Source organism: Xiphophorus couchianus, chromosome 20 (assembly GCF_001444195.1).
Source record: "Xiphophorus couchianus chromosome 20, X_couchianus-1.0, whole genome shotgun sequence".
In the NCBI taxonomy this organism is placed as follows: domain Eukaryota; kingdom Metazoa; phylum Chordata; class Actinopteri; order Cyprinodontiformes; family Poeciliidae; genus Xiphophorus; species Xiphophorus couchianus.
Window position 1 is genome coordinate 4,470,114 of NC_040247.1, and position 20,559 is coordinate 4,490,672.

Below are 20,559 nucleotides of genomic sequence, written 5' to 3' on the forward strand. Positions count from 1 at the left end.
TTCGCCAGGAGGAATATAATTTTGCATATGTATTATATTTTTTAATTAAAATGTGTTTTATTCTAAATCTTTCTTTTAATCTTTTAAATGCTGGCATTGTGTATTTTACATTAATATAAAGTACAATGTACGCGGAACGTTTTCAGATAAACTACCGGAAGTAAATGTCAGTCGGACTCGAAAGGGCGAAGCACAGGCTGAATACATGTGAAGTAAACATTAGGAATTTCATTAGAAAAATGATTAAATTCTAAATACCTTTTGACTATAGAAACAGAAATGTTTGTTCACATAAGAAGCTGCTCCATTTTCTAACATCTTTGTCTCCTTTAAGGTTTGTTGCTGAAATAACTGATGCTGCTCCTCACACATCAGTCTGGATGACCGTGTTTGCTACAGGCTGCTGGTGTTTGCTGTTCTTGAAGTGACTGGTTTTGTGGATTCGGCACAATGCGGCGGCTTTACGTCGGCGGGTTGAACCACACGGTCACCCAGAAGGATTTGAAGGACCGGTTTGGAAAGTTCGGAGAGGTTCTGGATGTAGAGCTGCGGACCCGGAGGGATGAGGAGGGTGAGAATGCTCCTGATGGTCTGAGAGTTGTAAAATAAGTTAATGTGTTTTAATATCATAACCACCAACTGGAAGTTATCATTCAAAATCATAGCTGTCATGTATAACAAATGAGAATCAGTAAGACTCTCGCTGAATGAGGCAGTTAATGAAAACATGGCCTTTAAGATAAAGATCTTATTAAATAAGAAAAATAAAAAGCATAATTAAGAAATGTGGGAGAAAGAAAGTACGTTTAATAGCTTCTGAAATATTATTTTCTAAAGTTGCCGTTTAATCTGCCAAAGGAGCCTCATCGGAATGCATATTTAAATTTTTAGAGTATTTCAGAGTATTGCGGTGATATGAATATTTCTCTGACATTTCTTCACTGCTTCAGTTAAACACCCTACAATTCTGCACTGCACGATTATGACTGTCACATGACCAAACAAGAACAAGGTGGAAATAAATATCAGTTGTTAATATTGGCCCAATTTTACTTATTGGGCTGAATCCAATATGTAAAAGAAATGACTAACAGCAATGCTAACGCTGATATTTTGTGCATTTATAGTTGTTTTTTTCTCGCATGATGGCACCCAGATGACTATTTAACAAAGTTTAAACTTAACAACAGTTTATAAACAAAACTTCTGAAACCAACATCATAAATCATCTTTATGTTTAAATGTTACCTAATTTAGATACTTCTCAATATAAACAGTTTTGTTACTTCATTTATTTTAATTTCACATCAAAACTGCATTGAAAACTGAGAAGTCTTTTAATCAAATTAATGGATATAATTTGTCTTTGAATATTTATTTCTGTTGAATCCTTAAAGATTCTGCAATATTTTCCAATCAAACCAGGAAATGAATGACTCTAAAGGTTTCTGGTTAAAATCAGGATTCTTCTTGGAGAACATCCTCCATTTTTCCTGCCACGGCTTCATCAGATGTCCTGATGTTATTTTCTTATTTTTTTCCTGCAGATGTTCCTTACAAAACATTCGCCTACATCAACATCAACATTTCTGAAGCAGATCTGAAGAAATGTAAGTAAAGAAACTTCTATAGTCAACATTCCCACCTTAAAGCATCTGCAGGAAACTTTCTCTGTAAGATAAAATCACTCTGTCCTGTGATCTGATGAAAGTGAGATATTGTCAGACATGTAATATTTATTTATGATCTTTAGAACAGTCAGATTATAGATTTTTATCTAAAATAAAGGGTATCTTGTTGATGACAATGATGTAGGAAGTTCTTAATGAAATTAATCAGTGCTGAAACTAATTCGAATAGATTCAGAGGAGGTGAAATTTTCTCCATCTCCCAGTTTTTCTGTTTACTATCTTAGATTTATATGACATCAGAGTTCAGGTCATTTTACGTCTTCGTGTTTTCTCTGCAGGTATGACGGTTCTTAATAAATCCAAATGGAAAGGAGGAACTCTGCAGATTGAAGCAGCCAAGGAGAGCTTCCTCCAAAGGTTCATTTTATTACTGACCTTCACATCCTGGGGAGGAAAATTTCATTTTATACAGAAGATGTGGTTATAAAAATGAAAATATTTTAGAAGCTGCTGGATTTATGGATTGAAATTTTTTTTTTGTCTGACGTAGAGATGCACTGATCAGGATTTTACCAGCTGAAACAGATTTTCAGTTCTCTAATTTCTGATCTGCAAATTCATTTTGAATAAATCAGTAAAATTAAAAAAAATATATCAATGCTTCAATAGTCCACAAATTTATCACCAATCAGAGCTGATTTAAGGATAAGTTGGCTGATTATCATCAGTGGTCAGTTAAGTAAAAATGGCACCTAGTACTGTTTATATTGTAATTTTATGACTGTATAGTGATTGTATAGAGCATATGCAACTTTCAATGCAGGTTTTATATTAACCTGTTATTAACTCACCTGCTTAGGGACTATTGATGGAAACTTCCTTAAACTCAATCTGGTCCAAAGCATCTTTTAATAGTGTTTGCACATTGTCCAAAAACAAAAACAAATTCATCGGTTGTTAGAATGAGAACATCAGAGACTTTCAATGGAAATTTTTAAAAGAAAAGAAACTCTACGTATAAATATATTTTATATAAAAGATAAACATGGACAAGACATTATTAAATCAAGGTTATGATGCATCAATTTTCCTTTCAATTTTCTCAGTGAAACTTTAATCAGCAGTCAGTAAAAACACTCAATTTATCACAGCTTGTTCTCCTTAATTTATTTCTTTCCTCATACAGAAATGAACACTACAATACATCAGGCTGTTAGTTTGTTTTAAATAAATACTCGGCCTCAACTTTGATAACAATAAAATTAACATTTTACCTTTTAAAATATTGTATAAGTTTATGAAAAGCTCTCAGTAGTTTAGGAAATAATTAGTATTTTCTTACAAACATAAATCAAATTGTTTAAAATCTCGGTTATTTTAACAGAATCAGTTTTGATGAACAAGAATCTGATGGTTTAATTACCAGAGAGAAAAAGATGCCATGTGATTAAACCCTTAAATATATTTTATAATGTTTGATTTCAGTGTTTTAGAGATAATGTTCTGTTTACCAGCTGCAGCTGACCTGCTGGTCTCCAGCTGTCATTGGTTGAGATTCAAAATCCACCATCAAACAGCCATGAATACACTCACTTCCCGGGACAATTTAGAGACCAGTTAACACAACAGTTGTATTTCTGGATTGTGGGAGGAAGCTGGAGTACCAGAAGTTACCCATAATGCAGAGGGAGAGCAAGAAAACAGCATTATTAAGTTAATAAATGTGCTGCAGGTTGGCTCAGGAGCGTCAGGAGGCAGCAGAACATCAGCTTCAAAGATCTGCAAATGGAGCAAAGAAGCACAAACTTCTGGATACATGGAGCAAAGCTGGAGTCCAAAACTTCACCATGAAGGCTGCGGTGCCGGGATCCGAAGTACCAGGATGTAAGGTTGGTTTGTCAGCTTCTTCCTGTTCCTGATAAATCTGCCGAGATGTTCCTCATCTAAATATGAAAACCTCTCAGAGTTTTCCTCTGTTCATCAGTCTGGATGTTTGGATCTCAGTTTGTTTCATCAGCAGAGCTCTACAGTGTCCTCATGTCTCCACTAACCTCACCTGGTACCTGTTCAGGATCCACACACCTTTATCGGCTGTCAGAACCAAACTAAAGTCCACATCATTCACTTCATGGCGCATTTAGTTTGTAGCATCTAGAAGGATTATTAAGCTGTGTTGAAAACAAGCAGATCATCAGATCAGATCATCTTCAGTTTCCTGCTTACATCACAGAGTTTCAATCTGATCAATAAAGTTTCATTTGGACTTTTTGTTCTTCATGCTGAGAACATCAGAGCTTGATGTTTGATCACTGATATCTTCATAGGGAGGATTTTTACTTTATTCCAAGTGTTGAACAATGGAAACATCTTGTCAGTGAAGGTGTGTGTGAAGGTGTGTATGTGTGTGTTAGTATCCAGATCATAGAATGACAGCTTTCCTCTGTCCCAGTCCAGATTCACTCTGATCCTCTGGAGTTTCTTCTGGACTGAGAGAAACGTGACTGGAGCTGGTGGAAACTCTGCTTTATATTTACCTTTATATAACCATATAGCCAACCATCCAGACTCTATCTCTCCCTTTCTCTGGACAGACTCTGGTATCACACCAAGCACCCAGCCTTCACTGTCTCCAACTTCAACATCCCAGCTGTGGTTCCCTGAGTTAAAGCCCTCAGAGCTCAGAACAGACTCCCATTCATCAAACCTCTCTGGATTATCAGGAAGCTGCTGTTTCTCTTCTCTAGTAAAACTGGTCAGATCTTCAGACAGGATGACCTTTGACCCAGCTGTGTTTGGGTCCAGAACCAGAGGAGTGTAGGTCACCATGTCCTTCATGTTGCTCCAGATGTTGAAGGCCAGGTTGCCCAGATGTTTGGCCTGGTCTATCAGAGCTCCTGAGGGCAGCTGTGGATCCTCCAGCAGGGGGCAGCGCTGGACTCTTTCCACTGCAGCCTTGTAGTTGTGCAGGAATGAGACGTCTTCAGCTCTCAGCTCCTCCTCTGTGGCTCTGACTGTGTCTGAAAGAGCTGCTATCTCTCTGCTCAGAGCCTCCATCTTCTCCTTCATCATCCCTCTCTTCTGCTCCTCTTCCTCCCTCAGTGCAGCCAGCCTGGCCTCCTCTTCCTCTGCTAGAAACTGATGAAGCTTCTTAAACTGCTCAACAATCTGCCTCTCTGTGTGTCGGGCCTGGACCTTCATGTGTTCTGCTGTCTGATCAAACTCCTCTTTAACTTTCTTCTTCAGCTCCAGTTTCTTCTTTAAAGGCTCCAGAGTTTCCTGAAGTTTCTTCTTGTGTTGCTGAGCAGCTTCATCGATGGGTCTGAATCTGTGGTTGGTGTGTTTTTCTGAATCTCTGCAGATGGAGCAAATTGGTTCTAGATGGTTCAGACAGAAGAGTTTGAGTTTGAGTTTCTCAGAGTGCAGACTGCAGAGATCCTCTGAAAGTCTCTGGTCTCTCTGCTGTAAGAAAGTCTCACACAGGTTCCTTAGAACCAGATTTAAAGGCGGATCATCCGTTGGAGATCTCTTACAAACTGGGCACTGTCTTGATGGGTCCTCTCTCCAGCAGCTCTGCAGACATTCCTTACAGAAGCTGTGGCTACATGACAGAACAAGCGGATTCTTAAAGACGTCCCTACAGACCGGACAGCAGAGATCCTCCTCTAACATGTAAGCCATTTTGTCTCTGAGTGAAGCTGAAAACACAGAAAGTCCAGTCAGTCACGGCTCCCCTCCCTCCTCTACTAACTTCCCTGAGTGTTCTTGGTCCAACTCACCTTCAGTGTGAGCAGCTTGAAGCAGCAGAGTTGGGGGTTTCCACTTTTCTCTCCTGCAGCTGGATTAACTCAGGAAGCTGCTAGTTTGGTCTGAAGGTGAATCTGATCGTCTGGGAGTCTCTCTGCAGGAAACAACGATCACAAACTGTTTCCTGCTTTAGTTGAGGTAGAACAGATTTGGGGGCGGAGCTTATACCTGTCAAACTTGCTGCCTCACCCATAATCAAGGTATGTTTTGTTCCAATGTCCAAAATTCAACATTTGAGCTGCTAAAAAACTCACTGAATAACAGGTTTTATTTTTCTCTGCTCAGATCAAAACAAAACCTGTAATAAAGACTGTAGAATAAACTGCACTGATTTCAGCCCTGATTGAAATGTTTTACCACGATCTTCATCATCCAATGATCAGTGCTCCTCTTCCTCCAGACCCACTGCAGCAACAACTCAGTTTTTGTTGCTAAATGTGTTTTTAATGTAATGCTTATTATTCTCTGACTTATTTTTCTCACACTTTACGTTTTGCTCAAGACAGAATCAGATGTTTTAATCCGAGCTCCATACGGACATGTTTGCTGGTTTCATCTGTTGGTTTCTATGAAACGCAGGTTTGTGTGTGTAGGTGGAGATGTTGACTCTGTTCTCTGCTTTCAGGACTGGGTGGTCAGTAAATTTGGTCGAGTCCTTCCTGTGCTGCAGCTCAGGTGTCAGAAAGGCAGCAAAGCTCGAACAGTGAAGTACGACCCATCAAAGTACTGCCACAACATCCGCAGACTGGACCGGACCGATCCAGATGAGACTCTGTCAGTCACCCAGCTCACCTGGCAGGTGGAGGGAGGGGATGATGACATCAGCAAGAGGAGGAGGGGGGAGTTCCCCCCATACGAGCCAATCAAACCCAAGAAGAGTCGCACGGATCCCGGCGACTCCCTTAATGCTTTCAGCAGGAGCCGGTAACTTTTTAAAATGTTCTCATCTGTTCCCAAGGAAGTGTTCTTACACAAAACAGCTACGGACAAAATTAGCACTATGTTGATGTGACAACATCTCATGAACCGTTGAATTTTTTTACACAGCATAGTTGTAGGAGAATGTTGAGGAAAAGCGTTTTTATGGTCTGTCGTCGGGCCCGGTTCTGATAACAGATAGATTGATCTCTGGCCTCAGTTTGCCTTGTTTGTTCTGTTCGTATACAGAAACCCTGTGTCCTACTTTGGTTCACTCAGATGTTTAAAAACTTGGTTTGTTTTGGTTCTTCTCAACTTTTCCCCAAACTGATTAGTTCTCTATTGGAGTCTCCCTGGCTCTTCTGGTTTCCTGCAACCTGTCATGTTTGCTGCAGTCGGAGACTGAGACGGTTCTGTAGAGGCTCCTTAAAGCTGATTTAATGAGCTCCATAAATTAGATATGCAGGGTCAACCAGATAACTGCTGCTAAACAGCCCAGATAACATTTTAAACCTGCCCCTATGGAGGCAGCAGAGGCAGAGACTTGAGTTTAAAATTTGCAGGCTAAACCCGTATATGGAGACTAAATAATCTTGAGAGGTTCTTAATCAGCTCCAGTTAACTACTGGTTAAATTCTGTCATCACTTTTGTTGATGTGAATATGAGCTGGAACCTGAAAGTTGTGGTTTTGATGAACTCGAACAAATTATTTTGTCTTAGAGACATACAGCCAAAAGTGTCAAATATTTAAAACGATATTACATGAAGGCAGTAATGAAACATGTAGAACAGGTTTATAATCCATGTTTCTTCTTTTCTTCTTCTGTTAGGTCCGAACGGGCCCAGAACTCCGACAGAAACACTGAAGTCCATCAGCTCACCAACGGCTCTGATCTGCCAACCAATCGCAGAGCAGCTCAGAGGGAGGACAGGTGGTTCCTTGACAGCGACGTCGATTCGGACGAGGAAGTCCGCAGTCTGGCGGCCGCCCAGCAGAGCTCCCATGATGCACTGCAGCAGGAGGCGGAAGACGACGACAACCTGGAAGTGGTGGGACTCGACTACTTGGTGAAATCAGGACCCAACGGTAACAGAAATTCTTTAAACGGGGATTTTCAATCAATATGTCATCAATATGTCTTCCCAGTCATTAAAAGGAATGACCTTTGATCCCTGCGAAACACCAAGTACAGAATCATCATTAGCTGGTAGAACCTCATGAGGCTGGATTACTCTGGAGGACCAGTTCTACAATGCAGACTTCACTGAGCAGAGAAGAAGGAGGAGACTCAGAAGAGTCTGCACTTCCTGTTGACACCTTGAGATGAGTTTGTAGGAAGAATCTGACAAAATCACACCTGGAGGGAAAACCTGGTGGACCTTCATGGTTTAGGAAGAAATTTTAAAAAGTAGAAAAACTTTACTGAAATTCAGGAGTCAATGAAGGCTTTGATGAAGTTCTTTAAAGTGCAAACTTAGAAACAGCAAAAGGTAAAAAATAACCTTTGACCTGACCTGATTTCTCCATTTGATTCCAGAGGATGAGGAAGACTATGACTCTGCTGGCACAGATGAACTGTTTGATTCCAGAAGAAATCCGCCTGCCCCCCCACAGGAGAAACCTTCATCACCGACAGCCCAGCAGTTTTCAGACAAGAAGAGACAAATGAAAAGAAAAACTACACCTGGAGATGTTTCCTCCAGTAAAAACTCATCCTCTCTGCAGAGAGAGAACCCAGCTGGCGTCCGCCCTGCGATGAAGCACTCATCAGATTCACACAGCGACGAGGATGATGAAGAGGAGGAGGGAAACTCTTCAGACTCGTCTTCAGATTTTGATTTTCCAGCCCTGTTTTCTGCTAACTCCAACCATCTGAGGATCTCCTTGGCTGATTTACAGAGGCTGGCCGAGGGCAAAGTTCCCAGCATCCTCGGATCCGGACTGAAACCGGAGTCTGGCTTCCCGGTGCGACATGCGCGCAAGGAAGCCATCACCCCCGATGAGATCCTCGCCTCCATCCTGGGGGAGGACAGCAGCAGCGACGACAAAGAACACAAGAAGAAGAAGAAGAAAGCAGAAGGAGTGACTTCAGCGTCTCTGCAGCCCTCAGAGGAAACCGGGCCGGAAACGTCTCAAACTGACAGGTGTCTGAGGAGGAAGAGGGAACATGAGCAGGATGAAGCTGCAGGCAGCGAGAGACAGAAACATGGAGAAACATCAGAAGCTCTCAATGATCCACAGACCAACTCTTCCTCTGGGAGTGAAGAAGATGAGGAAGAGGAAGAGAAGATGATATCTGAGGAAGAAGAGCAGGAAGCTGGAGCAGCTCCTCATCCAGCTCCTGCAGCAGGCAGCAAGACCTCTTCCAGTGAGGAAGAGGAGGAAGAAGAGGCAGAGGAGGAAGTGGCTCCTCCCTGGGTGGCGTTGGCAGCCAAGGAGGAAGAGGAGCTGCAGAGGAAGGCCAACATGAGAAGGCTGGCTGCTCTCCAGCAGAGACAGAAGGAGGCTGAGGAGCATCAGAAGTTCATCCAGGGAGCTCTGGCCAACCTGGTGGGTGTTCCTGGTTTTCCAACTGGTAGCTAGCTCTGGTTCTGGTCCAGTCTGTTCTGAATATCCTGGATGAAAGAGGATCGTTGCTCTTTAGAACAATCTCCTCTGATTCCAGACCTCAGTATTTGTTTTAATGATCTGAACACTTCCGCTAAAGCGCTAAAAGTGGAACTGATTTCATTTAATACTTTAACATTTTTGCTAACTTTGAAAACGTTTAGCGCGCGTAACTTCTCCTAAATAACTTACTGAGCTTTTTTTTTTCTTTAATTAATCTTTTATTTGGAAAGGCAAGTTACAATAACTTTCTACAATCCAGCTTCCACCACAATGGAAGTATGAGAAGTACAGGGGGTTCACATGGCACGATTTTACATTTTTGCCCCGATTTTCCCCTTACAAACGTTCCGAGTTCTAAGATTGTCGACTCGATTGTGATAATAGTAACTGATCATCCTGCAGTGTGTGGTGTGTTACGTAGATCGTGGGACCGCTCAGATCTAAAATCGGCATGAGGGGTTTTCCCTGACTGGAGCGAGAACGCAGCCTGTTGAATGCGACAGGGAGCCAATCAGAAAACCCAGTGACGTAAGCACGGAGGGGAATCCCAAACAGCTGACATGGGTGGACATAGGACATGATAAGTGTATATGCTTTCTCAAGGCAATGTTACTCAGCTGAACGGGAGTGATTCAATAATTTCTCCGGTCGTCTGGGGAGTCTCTCTACCGAGCAGCCATCTTTACGTTGCTCCGGCCGGAAGCCCCTTACTGGGCTTTTTTATAAACTGTCAGTTGAATAAAGACGCAAGAAACTTTACTTCCTGGTTTCAAATTCAAATTTACTTTATTGATCCCAAAGGGAAATTAAATGTTGTTGTAACTCATATTAATTAAAATTCTTCAAAGAGTTATTGTAGATTGTGATTGGCTGTTGGCAGGAGAGATCTCTTGTAGCAGTCTGTATTACAGCACATTTTAAGAAGCCTCTGACTGAAGACACTCTGTTTTCCCAAGTCAGCCTCAATAAGAGGATGGTCAGGGTTGTTAATCTTTTTTTTAAATTCTATTTTATTATTCCATCAGGAGGCTCCGCCTCCAGCCACAGGGAAACGCATCGTCTTCGGTTCAGACGACGAGGAGGAAAAGCAGGAAGTTGTTTCAGCTGTCAAAGAGTCAAAGAAGCCCCTGTTCCAGGACAGCCAATCAGAAGACGAAGCCACAGCTGATGGAGCAGCAGCAGCCAATCAGAATGCCCCACACAAAGCAGTGAGTGAGGATCTGAGAGCGTTTGCTCAGCTCTAATCATCCCAGTAGCTTCAGCACCTCTGTCTGTTTTCAGGAGCGCCTGAAGCCGTCGGGTCCTCAGCTGTTTGCTGACAGTGAAGATGATGAGGAAGGTGGTGAAGAGGAGGATGGCAGCAGATTTGACATCAGGCCAGAGTTTGAAGGTCCAGCTGGACAGAAGGTCTGGTTGTCATGTGGAGATCATGAACTGTAGTGCTGCGTCAGTCTGGTCTAGTTAAAGTCCTGGTTCTGGTTCTGAAACCAAGATGTTTGTTTGTCATCCAGCTGATGGAGCTGCAGTCTCGCTTTGGGACGGACGAGCGATTCCGAATGGACTCCCGCTTTCTGGAGGACGAGGAAGAGGAAGAGGAAACAGGTTAGAAGGTTTGGATGAAGGTTGAGTCAGGAGGAAGAGGAAGGATGGATGTTAGTGGAAATCAAAAACTGGATGACAAAAGTCTTGAGTTTGGTGTTTTTATCTCAACTATTCCTTTTTTATTACAGAGACTGTATAATTCATTTATTTATTTTTATTTTTAATTGATTTATTTTGGATATTTAAAATGTCGTCTTATTCCAGTATTTAAAAGTTCATTAGAAATGAAAGTTTATTGATTCTTGAGAATGTTTTATTGCATTATAATTATTATGCTATTATTATTATTATTATTATTATTATTATTATTGTTTATTACAATAACTTCTGAGACAATTTATTGTCCAGCAAAATTTGTTATTATGACAATAGTTCTCACTGAACAAGAACTAGTTCAGGTCAATCAGAACCCGTTAGATTTTTTTAGGTTCATTGTTTCATGACGTCGGTAACAGCCTGATCACACTCCGCTCCATCAGAACCAATGAGAACTTCTTCCTCTGTTTCTGTCCAGTCAGCAGTAAATCATTGTTTTGCTGAACCTCCCTCTGTTACCTTCTGAAGGGTTTTTCATTTTTTTGTTTTTCAGAAGTTCAGAAGAGTCTGATGGAGGACGAAGAGGCTCTGGAGGAGGAGAAGAAGAAGAATCTGTCCATCCTGCAGAGCGTCCTCGGAACTGGCCAACAAGCCAGCGGCAAAACGGCCGGCAAAGCCAAGCAGTTCAGGTGGGAGTCAGTCTGGTTTCCAGCTCCTCCTGGACTAAAAGGTGGAGTTTGAACAGATTAAAATCTGTTGTTTTTGTGTCTGCAGAGACGTGTCGGCGCTGCACTACGACCCGAGCAAAGAGGAGCACGCTGCATTCGAGACCAAAACAGAAGAAACCAAAAAGGAGAGGTAGAGGAACCACCTCCATCCTCAGATTAAACTGACACAATCATTCATGACTTCTGATCACTTGAATCTGTGTGTAGATTCTGTGAAAGTTTAGCTCAGACGATCCACAAATCATCAGAACTTTAAACTCGAGTCAGACTCTTCCCAGCAGGATCCTGAATGTTTGTTCTGTTCGCAGCAAAGCGGCCCGCAGGAAGAAGAGAGAAGAGGCTCAGAAGCTGCCTGAAGTTTCCAAGGAGATTTATTTCCAGGTGTCCGGAGACCTGAAGGCCGTGTTCGGCCAGACAAACGACGGCTCCGCTGAGGAAGAGGAGGGGGCAAACTGGGATAAAGTGGAGGAAGAAGAGGGAGGAGGAGAGGAAGAACAGCTGCCGCCCTCCCTCCTGTCAGCCGATCCCAGCTCCAAGTCGGAGGAATCCTCCGGATTCAGGTTTTCCTTCTTTGGAGACGAATCAGCAGCTGGAAGCGGAGAGACGGGTGAGTCTCATCAGTTCCGCTCATCAGACCCACACATGGAGCACATCTCTGTTCATCTCTTCAATCTTCCCAACAGCTGAGTACAAAGCTGAGAAGATGAAGGCGCCGAAGGTCTCCTGGCACCAAGACCCACGTTTCCATGACAGCAGCTCTGAGGAGGAAGAGGTGGAGGAAGATGAGGAGGATGGGCAAGAGGTGAAGAAGGAGGAGCAGAGCAGCGTTGAAGCTAAAAACACAAAGTGAGGGAAAAATCCTGCAAACTTCTGCAGTTTGGTTTTATTTTCTCCAATAATTCAAACCTGAATGTGATCAGAGGAAAGCAGCATGTTTGACTTTGATTCATTGAAGTCACACCAGCTTTATCGTGATTGGTGAATAAATCTGGTGGAAAAAACAACAACTTGGTTATGGAGTTTCTTCCTTAATAGATCAACACATTTAATCTGTGTAAACCCTTTATCTTCTTGTAATAACGTTTTGCTCTTCAGAGGTTGTGGAGAAGATAAAATAATCACTTTGAGTTCAGATTAAATCTCTTCCATTCGTTTTTATCTTAAACAGGGAGGAGACTCCATCACAGCCTGATTTCTTCTTCTTCTCTTCTGATGACCACAGACTGAAAGGTGAGATCAACCTTCTGGGCTCCTTACTGACACTTTGTTATGATGGTTTGATTTTTTTCTGTTTTTGAGCTCTAGACACAGAATTACATTTTTAAGTCTTGACTTTTCTCTTCTGTTGGAGATTTTTTAAATCCTGTTTAATCTCAGCTCTCTGTTTCGTCCTTCAGAGGGGCCTAAGTTGTTCTGTCGGACCTCCCAGCTGGCGGAGCAGAGGGAGCAGTGGGAGGACAGGACCAGCACGCTCAAACAGGTTTCTATCAGCTCCACCAAAGATTACTTTAACTGATCAGAGTGATGTTGGTTGAAAAAACTGATCTTAAAGTCTACTTTGTTGCTCTCTAGAGGCAGAATGAATAACTGTTTCAAACTGTAGTTCCTTTAAATCAAACAAGCTGCAGAAATATCTTTACATGTTGGATCTGAGATGATCAGAAGTAGGAAAGTGATAAATCTGACCCACATGGTTGTTTAACACAGAACATTTCAGCTCTGATCCTTCTGCAGAGAACAGAACAGTCAGAAATAAAGTTGTTTCTTGTCAAATAAGGCAGAGTAAAGAAACAAATACATTTGTTTTATCCGTTTTCTCAGGAATACCGCAAGAAGCACAGAGACGCCAGGAGGAAGCTGAATATCTCTCGGAAGACCTGAGGATCATGGGAAGTGTAGTCTTCCAGTGAACTTAGCTCTGAAGAGTTTTGGTTTTCTCAATCGCTTTTAAACCGGTTTTGTTTGACCCGGTTTTGTGCTGCAGCCAATGAGCTGCAGATGAACAACATGTTACTAATACAAAGCAAAAATAATAAAGTGTTGGAGACAGAAACTGAAAATAATTTAACAAGATATTTGAAAATATTATGTCAATAAATTTTTTACTCTGCTCACACATTACTAAAGTATTACATCTCAATGTTTTAATCTAATGACTCCTTACTGTCTCTGATTTTTGTAAAACATAATAAATCATTTTCTTTAATATTTGAAAATTTGCTCAGTTTGTTTCAAAAATCAGCCATGTATTTTAAAAGGTTTCATTCTCTTTAAATTACTTGGCTATACATTTTTTTGTTTCTTTTGAAGATAACATTTTTGAACAGTATAGATTTTTTTTTCCACCAATGTACTTCTTGGGTTTCCATAGTTCAGAGTGATGTCAGAAAATTTTATGTTTTACAGCTTCTATTAATTAAAAATATAATTAACACACAAAGTAACAAACATTACATTGCAGTGACAGATTAAAATGAAAATTATAATCCAGACCAGAATTAATCTGTTTTCCCACTTATTATTAATGAAAGCACCTCAAAGCTAATGGATTTTTAACCTTGATTTAAAGAAACTTAGTCTTTCAGTAGTTTTCTCCTGACTCACCCTTACATACTTACTTTTAAACTTCTTTGAAAAAATAAATGAATGACTAAAGATGGGAACACAGTTCACTCCACAGTATAGATTGTACCATCATGTTAGAACTGTGTTTTCAGGAAGGCAATAAACATCGTCAGAGGCTCCTCTCAATACGGACATGGTCTGGTTGGACTTTGGCCATGATGGCATAAAACACCTAAAACCGAACGTAAAAGACTAAAGAAAAATTTAGTGAGAGAAATAACTACCAACAAAATAAAATGCAGCTATCTAAAATAAAACTTGAGATTTTTCCTCTGTCTAAAAGCAACATCTGATTGAAAATGGATCTAACACTAAAACACTTAAACTTGATTTATAAACGTCACATCCTTATCAGAAAAATAATTTTTAATTAATGATTTCATCACTGGGCACAATATTAATGTGATGTTTTTAACAGAAACATTGTTGGGTGAAAAAAGAGACACAGTGAATCTACAGAAAGTAGAAAGCATAAAGGGGGCCTGGCTGTGATCAAACAGCCAGGCTGTTAAATTGAACGATCAATTTAAGATCGTTAAGATCTTAAATTGATCCCCAGTGTTGAAGAATGGAAACATCTTGTCAGTGAAGGTGTGCGTGTGTGTTAGTATCCAGATCAGAGAACGGCAGCTTTCCTCTGTCCCAGTCCAGATTGGTCTTGGTCCAGACAGAAGAGTTTGAGTTTCTCAGAGTGCAGACAGCAGAGATCCTCCTCTAACCTGGAAGCCATTTTGTCTCTGAGTGAAGCTGAAAACACAGAAGGTCCAGTTGGTCACGGCTCCCCTCCCTCCTCTACTAACTTCCCTCAAAGTGTCTCTGAGTGTTTTTGGTCCAACTCACCTCCAGTGTGAGCAGCTTGAAGCAGCAGAGTTGGATGTTTCCATTTTTCTCTCCTGCAGCTGGACTCACTGAAAGAAAGCTGCTAGTTTGGTCTGAAGGTGAATCTGATCGTCTCTCTCCAGGAAACTACGATCACAAACTGTTTCCTGCTTTAGTTCAGGTCCAACTGAGGTGTTTCATTCCAGAATTCATCCTTTTGGCTACTATAAAAGTCACTAATTAACAGGTTTCATTTTTTTCTGGTCAGATCAGAAAAAAACGTTAAAGACAAAACTATAATCAGAGCTGCAGTTCAGCTGTTTACCAAGATCTTCATCAAGGAATAATCAGCTGACCTTAACCAAATGCAGAGGCACTGCTTGCAAATTAGATATATTTTATTTGGTTCACAAATTCACAGACACCCTGAGTTAAGGGCTAGAGTAATCACAGAATTTATTTTATTATATAAAAATGGCAAAAGTTTAAACAGAGGTATGTGGTGGGAGCCTCTTGGCTGAAATCTAGTTAAAACCCATTTAAATAAAATAGACTAATTGGGGCGGGGTAGTAATAGAGAAAAGAGAAATAAATACACTTAATGTGCTCCCTAACAAAAACACACTCATGCAAAATCCCTGGTGAATACCACAAAGAAATAAAACTCCCTCCATTCGTCTCTTCAGTCTAATAAAACCGGTTTGAATCCAGGGACTGCAAAGATCCCCTTTAAAATGAGCCAGAGGGCTGAGCAATAGGAGTTCCCCTTCCCTAAACCCAAACAAAACCCAAAACCGGTTTTAATCAACAATTACCGAGAATAAGTAACTCTAACCTGAAACTGAACTAAAACTGAAACCGTAGCAGGCCAACCTGCTGATAAGTGAAACCAGTCAGATGCTCTTCTTGTGTCGCCTCTGAGCTTTTCTTATTATTATTATTTATGGCGGATCACAAGCAACTTTCATACCGCCACCTACTGTACATGTGTGTAGTAACGCTACTTTACATCCATTAAACTCTATTTTTTAATTTTGTGTTATGAAAATAAATAAATATTTCTCTCCTTACTCTATAAATATCCTCCAAGTTTCCTTCAGTTCCTAATATTTCTGTAAGAAACCATTCCTGCTCTTCTATTTTTCTCAATCTCTCCCTTCCAGGCTTATTTTATAATTCATCAATACATGTCCTACATTTTCTTTCTCTCCACATTTATCACTATTTTTCCCAATTAGACATAAAATGTCATTTAAATAGGTATAACCTATCCATTGTTACTTCTTTCCTTTTCTTTCTCTCACTATTTTTTTCAACTAACAGACTTTTGTATTTTACATAAACACCTTCCTTTCTTATCTTCATTCCACTTTTTTTGCCATACAGTTACCAACACATTTGTAAAATTGTTAAAGTTACAGTATCTTCTAAATTACCTTTACTTGCACAAAGAAAACTTGTTTATAATTCACTTAGTCTCCAAAATCACCAAGTCGAATTTTTAGTTTTGACTTAATCAATAAATAAAATAAAAAATCAGTATTTCATTTGATTACAGATGAGAGCCATCAGTTCATTAGTAAATAAAATCTATGTCTAATATTTTAGACCTTGATTTTTCTACAAAGTTAATAATCAGCATAACACTGATTGCTTTAATTTTGCTCTGGGAAACTTTAATTTGACTTAAATAACTTATTTGTAAATAATCAATTTCTCAATTATTAATTTTTAAAAAATTAAATATTCATATATAAATTAATAAACATTACAGATCATCAGGCTCTTAGTAAAAATATTCCTCTTCTTGATATTAAATGTTTTGCCTTCAAAATATTTAAGAAAAATTATTAAGATCAGAATCTGAACTGAAAACAAACAAGTGATCAGATCACATCACTTAGAGTTTCCTGATTAAAACTTGTGATCAATAAAGTTTCATTTGGACTTTTTGTTCTTCATGCTGAGAACATCAGAGCTGCTGTTTGATCACTGAGATCTTCATCGGTAAAACTGTTACATGACTAGTGTTGAAATATGGAAACATCTTGTCAGTGAAGGTGTGTGTGAAGGTGTGTATGTGTGTGTTAGTATCCAGATCAGAGAACGACAGCTTTCCTCTGTCCCAGTCCAGATTCATTCTGATCCTCTGGAGTTTCTTCTGGACTTGGAGACGTGTCGATGCTTTTGGAGAACGTGCTAAGTATTCACCTTCATTGAACCACAGAACCAGCCACCCAGACTGTATGATCCCCTTCCTCTGAACAGACTCTGCTAACACACCACATGCCCAGCCTTCACTGTCTCCAACATCAACATCCCATTTGTGGTTCCCTGAGTTAAAGCCCTCATAGCTCAGGACAGAATACCCTGAACCAAACCTCTCTGGATTATCAGGAAGCTGCTGTTCCTCTCCTACAGTCAAACTGGTCAGATCTCCAGACAGGTGGAGTCCTGGATGAGCCGTGTTTGGGTCCAGAACCAGAGGAGTGTAGGTCACCATGTTCTTCAAGTTGCTCCAGATGTTGAAGGCCAGGTTGCCCAGATGTTTGGCCTGGTCTATCAGAGCTCCTGAGGGCAGCTGTGGATCCTCCAGCAGGGGGCAGCACTGGACTCTTTCCACTGCAGCCTTGTAGTTGTGCAGGAATGAGACGTCTGCAGCTCTCAGCTCCTCCTCTGTGGCTCTGACTGTGTCTGAAAGAGCTGCTATCTCTCTGCTCAGAGCCTCCATCTTCTCCTTCATCATCCCTCTCTTCTGCTCCTCTTCCTCCCTCAGTGCAGCCAGCCTGGCCTCCTCTTCCTCTGCTAGAAACTGATGAAGCTTCTTAAACTGCTCAATAATCTGCCTCTCTGTGTGTCGGGCCTGGACCTTCACGTCTTCTGCGGTCCGGTAAACCTTTTCCAGAACTTTCATCCTGAGGTCCAGGGTTTTTTTTATAGGCTCCAGAGATTCTTTAATTTTGTTCTTGAGTTGCTGCACAACTTCCTCGATAGGTTTAAATCTATGCCCGGTGTGTTTATCTGAATGACTGCAGATGTGACAAACTGGCTGCTGATGGTCCAGACAGAAGAGTTTGAGTTTCTCAGAGTGCAGACTGCAGAGATCCTCTGAAACTCTCTGATCTCTGTGCTGTAAGAAAGTCTCACACAGGTTCTTCAGAACCAAGTTACAAAATGGATCTTCGGTGACTGATAGTTTCTTACAAACTGGACACTCTCTTGCTAGTTTCTCTCTCCACCAGTCCTTTAGACACTCCTTACAGAAGCTGTGGCAACATGACAGAATGACTGGATCCTTAAAGACTTCCTTACAGACCGGACAGCAGAGATCCTCCTCTGTTCTGGAAGCCATTTTGTCTCTAAGAGAAGCTGAAAACAAAGAAGATCCAGTCAGTCACGGCTCCCATCCCTCCTCTACTAACTTCACTTGAAAGCCGCTTCTCCATTAGAGCATCTTTGACCAATTCTGTCCCATACTGCCATCTCTCATACTGCTAAGAGAGATGAATTTGCACCCCATGTTTCATACTCACTTCAGGGGAATTACAAACTGTACCAAGCCTTGTATTGTGTGCAAGCTATTTGATTGACAGTGGACCTCATTTGCAGACTGGCCCTTGATTTCCATCACTGCAAACTCCAAACATGTCAACAACTTAAGTGGACCGGCGAACATGCCATTTGCTTTCAGAGAGCTGCGCAGTGTGAAGAAGTGTAAATATAAGTTTAATCCAGAGCAGGAACACATGCATCACCTATAGGAGCAGAATGACCATAATTTCATAGCCCTGCAAGCTGCAAGTCTGTCGGAAAAAAGGAACCCAATAAGGAAGTGAGAAGCTGTGCAGCTCTGTGCAAAGCTAGCTACCAGCTAGAGCTTTGGCTACATGGTGTGAATCACTGACTTTAGTTTGGCATGATGTGCAATTTATTCTTTGTTTGGTATTTTCTATTAAATAAACTTCATGCCTGGATATTGGTTTACATGTTTCGATTGCATTATCTAAATTCCAATGATTCTAATATAGATAAAGTTGTAAGTAATCAGGTAATCTAAATAGTTTTCATTATGTTTGGGTCAGCAATTAATTTCTAAAAGACAATATTAAATATCTGGGCTTAGTTGTGTCCATCAAAATATTGAGGTTCCTAACTGCTGACTAACAACTGTGAGCTCATGTCCCGCCCATGTTCCTGCCCATATTGATGCCCATGATAGAGAAGAACAGATCGCAATTTAGACGACTCCAACTGGTGAAGAAGTGAACCAGACGTTAACCGGTTAGAGAGAGATTTGACGATAGAGAAGCAGCCAAAGTGTTCTTGGTCCAACTCACCTTCAGTCTGTGGAGTGTGAGCAGCTGGAAGCAGCAGAGCTGGAGGTTTCCACTTTTCTCTCCTACAGCTGGACTCACTCAGAGGAAGCTGCTAGTTTGGTCTGAAGGTGAATCTGATCGTCTGCAGGAACCAACAATCATAAACTGCTTCCTGATTTAGTTTAAGTGTGTTTAACCTGAACTATAGGTTAGACACACCTATGGTTGTGTTCAGATGCAAATTTCAAATTTGCATCTGAAATTTCAATGCAAATTTCAGATGCATTGAAATTTAGGTTTCAATGCATCTGAAAATGCGTCTGTATACTGGGTGAGGCAGCAGTTTACTTTCTGCCTCACCCGTAACTGAGATATGTTTTATTCCAAAGTCCATCATTCAGCCTGTGAGCAGCTATATAACTCACTTCCTCTTTTCTCTGCTTAGATCAGCTTAGATTTGCAATACAAACAATAAGAATAAACTGTCCTCCGGCCTGCAGTCATTCAGTTCTGATTGAACTTCTATCAATACATAGTTCCCACAAGTCTGAATGGAAGTGATCTGTGCCATCTTGGTAGGCAAGTGCAATGCAAAGCTAAACTACGACTTTGAGGCCAAGAAAATATATTTACACTCTTGACCAATGTGCTAGAGAAATACAGTACATGAACAAAATGGCTGCTGTCGGGATTGATCCATACGAGACAGAGATGAAAAATATGTCAGGATGTGGACAAGCTCCCTCCGATCTACAATGACATAGATCACTACCAAATGAACGCAAATAATTTGTACACCATGGATGAGCTTTGTGGCCTGAAATCTATGGATGTATACAATCAATGTTTAAACGGCTTTGTAAAGGACGTACAAACTCTTTGTGTGAATAAAAAAGTTCTGGTAACTGGCAGAGTAAGTTCATGTAGTAATATACACATAGACTACATATCCACCTTAGCTAGCAGATAAACGCTACATTAGCTAAGCTAATTTTGCGAGAAATATTTGTATCTGAAGCACTCATGTCTTCCCACTGAGTCAATATCTATACAGAAAATGACACAATAAAAATACACAAATACACAATAAAAGACTGCAATGATTGAACCAAACAAAGCAGGGATTATCTGAGTGTGAACAAGTGAAGCAAACCTAAGTGAAAAATGGAAAGAGAAAAAGCTGGAAGTTTGTTGCTTAGATGTTTACTTGTAATTCAACTAATAGAAAATAAAATTGTTTTTTGTAGTGTAAAAGCAGTTTGGTCAGTTAGGCTAGAAAAGGAGCTGTTGAGTTTTATAGCAAAAATAGACAGTTTTGTGGAAACCGTTAAGTTACTCAAAACATTGACTGGTTTAAGAATGAATTTGGTTGGAGATAGACAGCAGTGAAAGCAGGGCCTTGCTTCCTGTTTATGATTTTCAAAATGATTCTTATTGCTTTATAAGAATCATCTGGATGATCTTCTTA

The 20,559-nt window shown here is 40.6% G+C and overlaps 3 protein-coding genes across 5 annotated transcripts; 1 reads left to right on the forward strand and 2 right to left on the reverse strand.

Annotated features, from left to right (window-relative positions):
• The first annotated feature begins 143 nt into the window (after positions 1-143).
• On the forward strand, positions 144-13,539 carry nol8 (nucleolar protein 8). 3 transcript variants are annotated; one of them, XM_028002882.1, is made up of 18 exons: positions 144-212; positions 335-571; positions 1,548-1,610; positions 1,970-2,048; positions 3,364-3,520; positions 6,061-6,359; positions 7,185-7,441; positions 7,893-8,905; positions 9,991-10,173; positions 10,247-10,372; positions 10,477-10,567; positions 11,157-11,292; positions 11,378-11,461; positions 11,640-11,938; positions 12,015-12,177; positions 12,500-12,561; positions 12,729-12,811; positions 13,153-13,539. In XM_028002882.1, exons 2-18 carry the CDS (start codon positions 451-453, stop codon positions 13,210-13,212), a joined length of 3,276 nt encoding a protein of 1,091 aa, XP_027858683.1. In that variant the 5' UTR covers positions 144-212; positions 335-450; the 3' UTR covers positions 13,213-13,539. The 3 variants fall into 3 exon arrangements, with proteins under 3 accessions (XP_027858683.1, XP_027858684.1, XP_027858685.1); XM_028002883.1 differs by having other exon boundaries at positions 162-334; positions 400-571; XM_028002884.1 differs by having other exon boundaries at positions 188-212; positions 400-571.
• LOC114135526 (zinc-binding protein A33-like) lies at positions 3,520-19,451 on the reverse strand. Its single transcript, XM_028002886.1, has 3 exons — positions 19,113-19,451; positions 16,712-18,144; positions 3,520-3,883 (listed from the first exon to the last, which is right to left on the reverse strand). Exon 2 carries the CDS (start codon positions 18,125-18,127, stop codon positions 16,748-16,750), a length of 1,380 nt encoding a protein of 459 aa, XP_027858687.1. The 5' UTR covers positions 18,128-18,144; positions 19,113-19,451; the 3' UTR covers positions 3,520-3,883; positions 16,712-16,747.
• Positions 3,883-5,545, reverse strand: LOC114135525 (nuclear factor 7, ovary-like). The gene is made up of 2 exons (XM_028002885.1): positions 5,408-5,545; positions 3,883-5,326 (listed from the first exon to the last, which is right to left on the reverse strand). Exon 2 carries the CDS (start codon positions 5,307-5,309, stop codon positions 3,906-3,908), a length of 1,404 nt encoding a protein of 467 aa, XP_027858686.1. The 5' UTR covers positions 5,310-5,326; positions 5,408-5,545; the 3' UTR covers positions 3,883-3,905.
• Positions 19,452-20,559: the final 1,108 nt, after the last annotated feature.

Coding starts and splice junctions, on each gene's coding strand:
- nol8 (XM_028002882.1), top strand. CDS start 451: ATGCGGCGGCTTTACGTCGGCGGGTTGAACCACACGGTCACCCAGAAG. Junction 7,442..7,892: donor GGTGAAATCAGGACCCAACG/GTAACAGAAATT, acceptor ATTTGATTCCAG/AGGATGAGGAAGACTATGAC. Junction 8,906..9,990: donor AGGGAGCTCTGGCCAACCTG/GTGGGTGTTCCT, acceptor TTATTCCATCAG/GAGGCTCCGCCTCCAGCCAC.
- LOC114135525 (XM_028002885.1), bottom strand. CDS start 5,309: ATGGCTTACATGTTAGAGGAGGATCTCTGCTGTCCGGTCTGTAGGGAC.
- LOC114135526 (XM_028002886.1), bottom strand. CDS start 18,127: ATGGCTTCCAGAACAGAGGAGGATCTCTGCTGTCCGGTCTGTAAGGAA.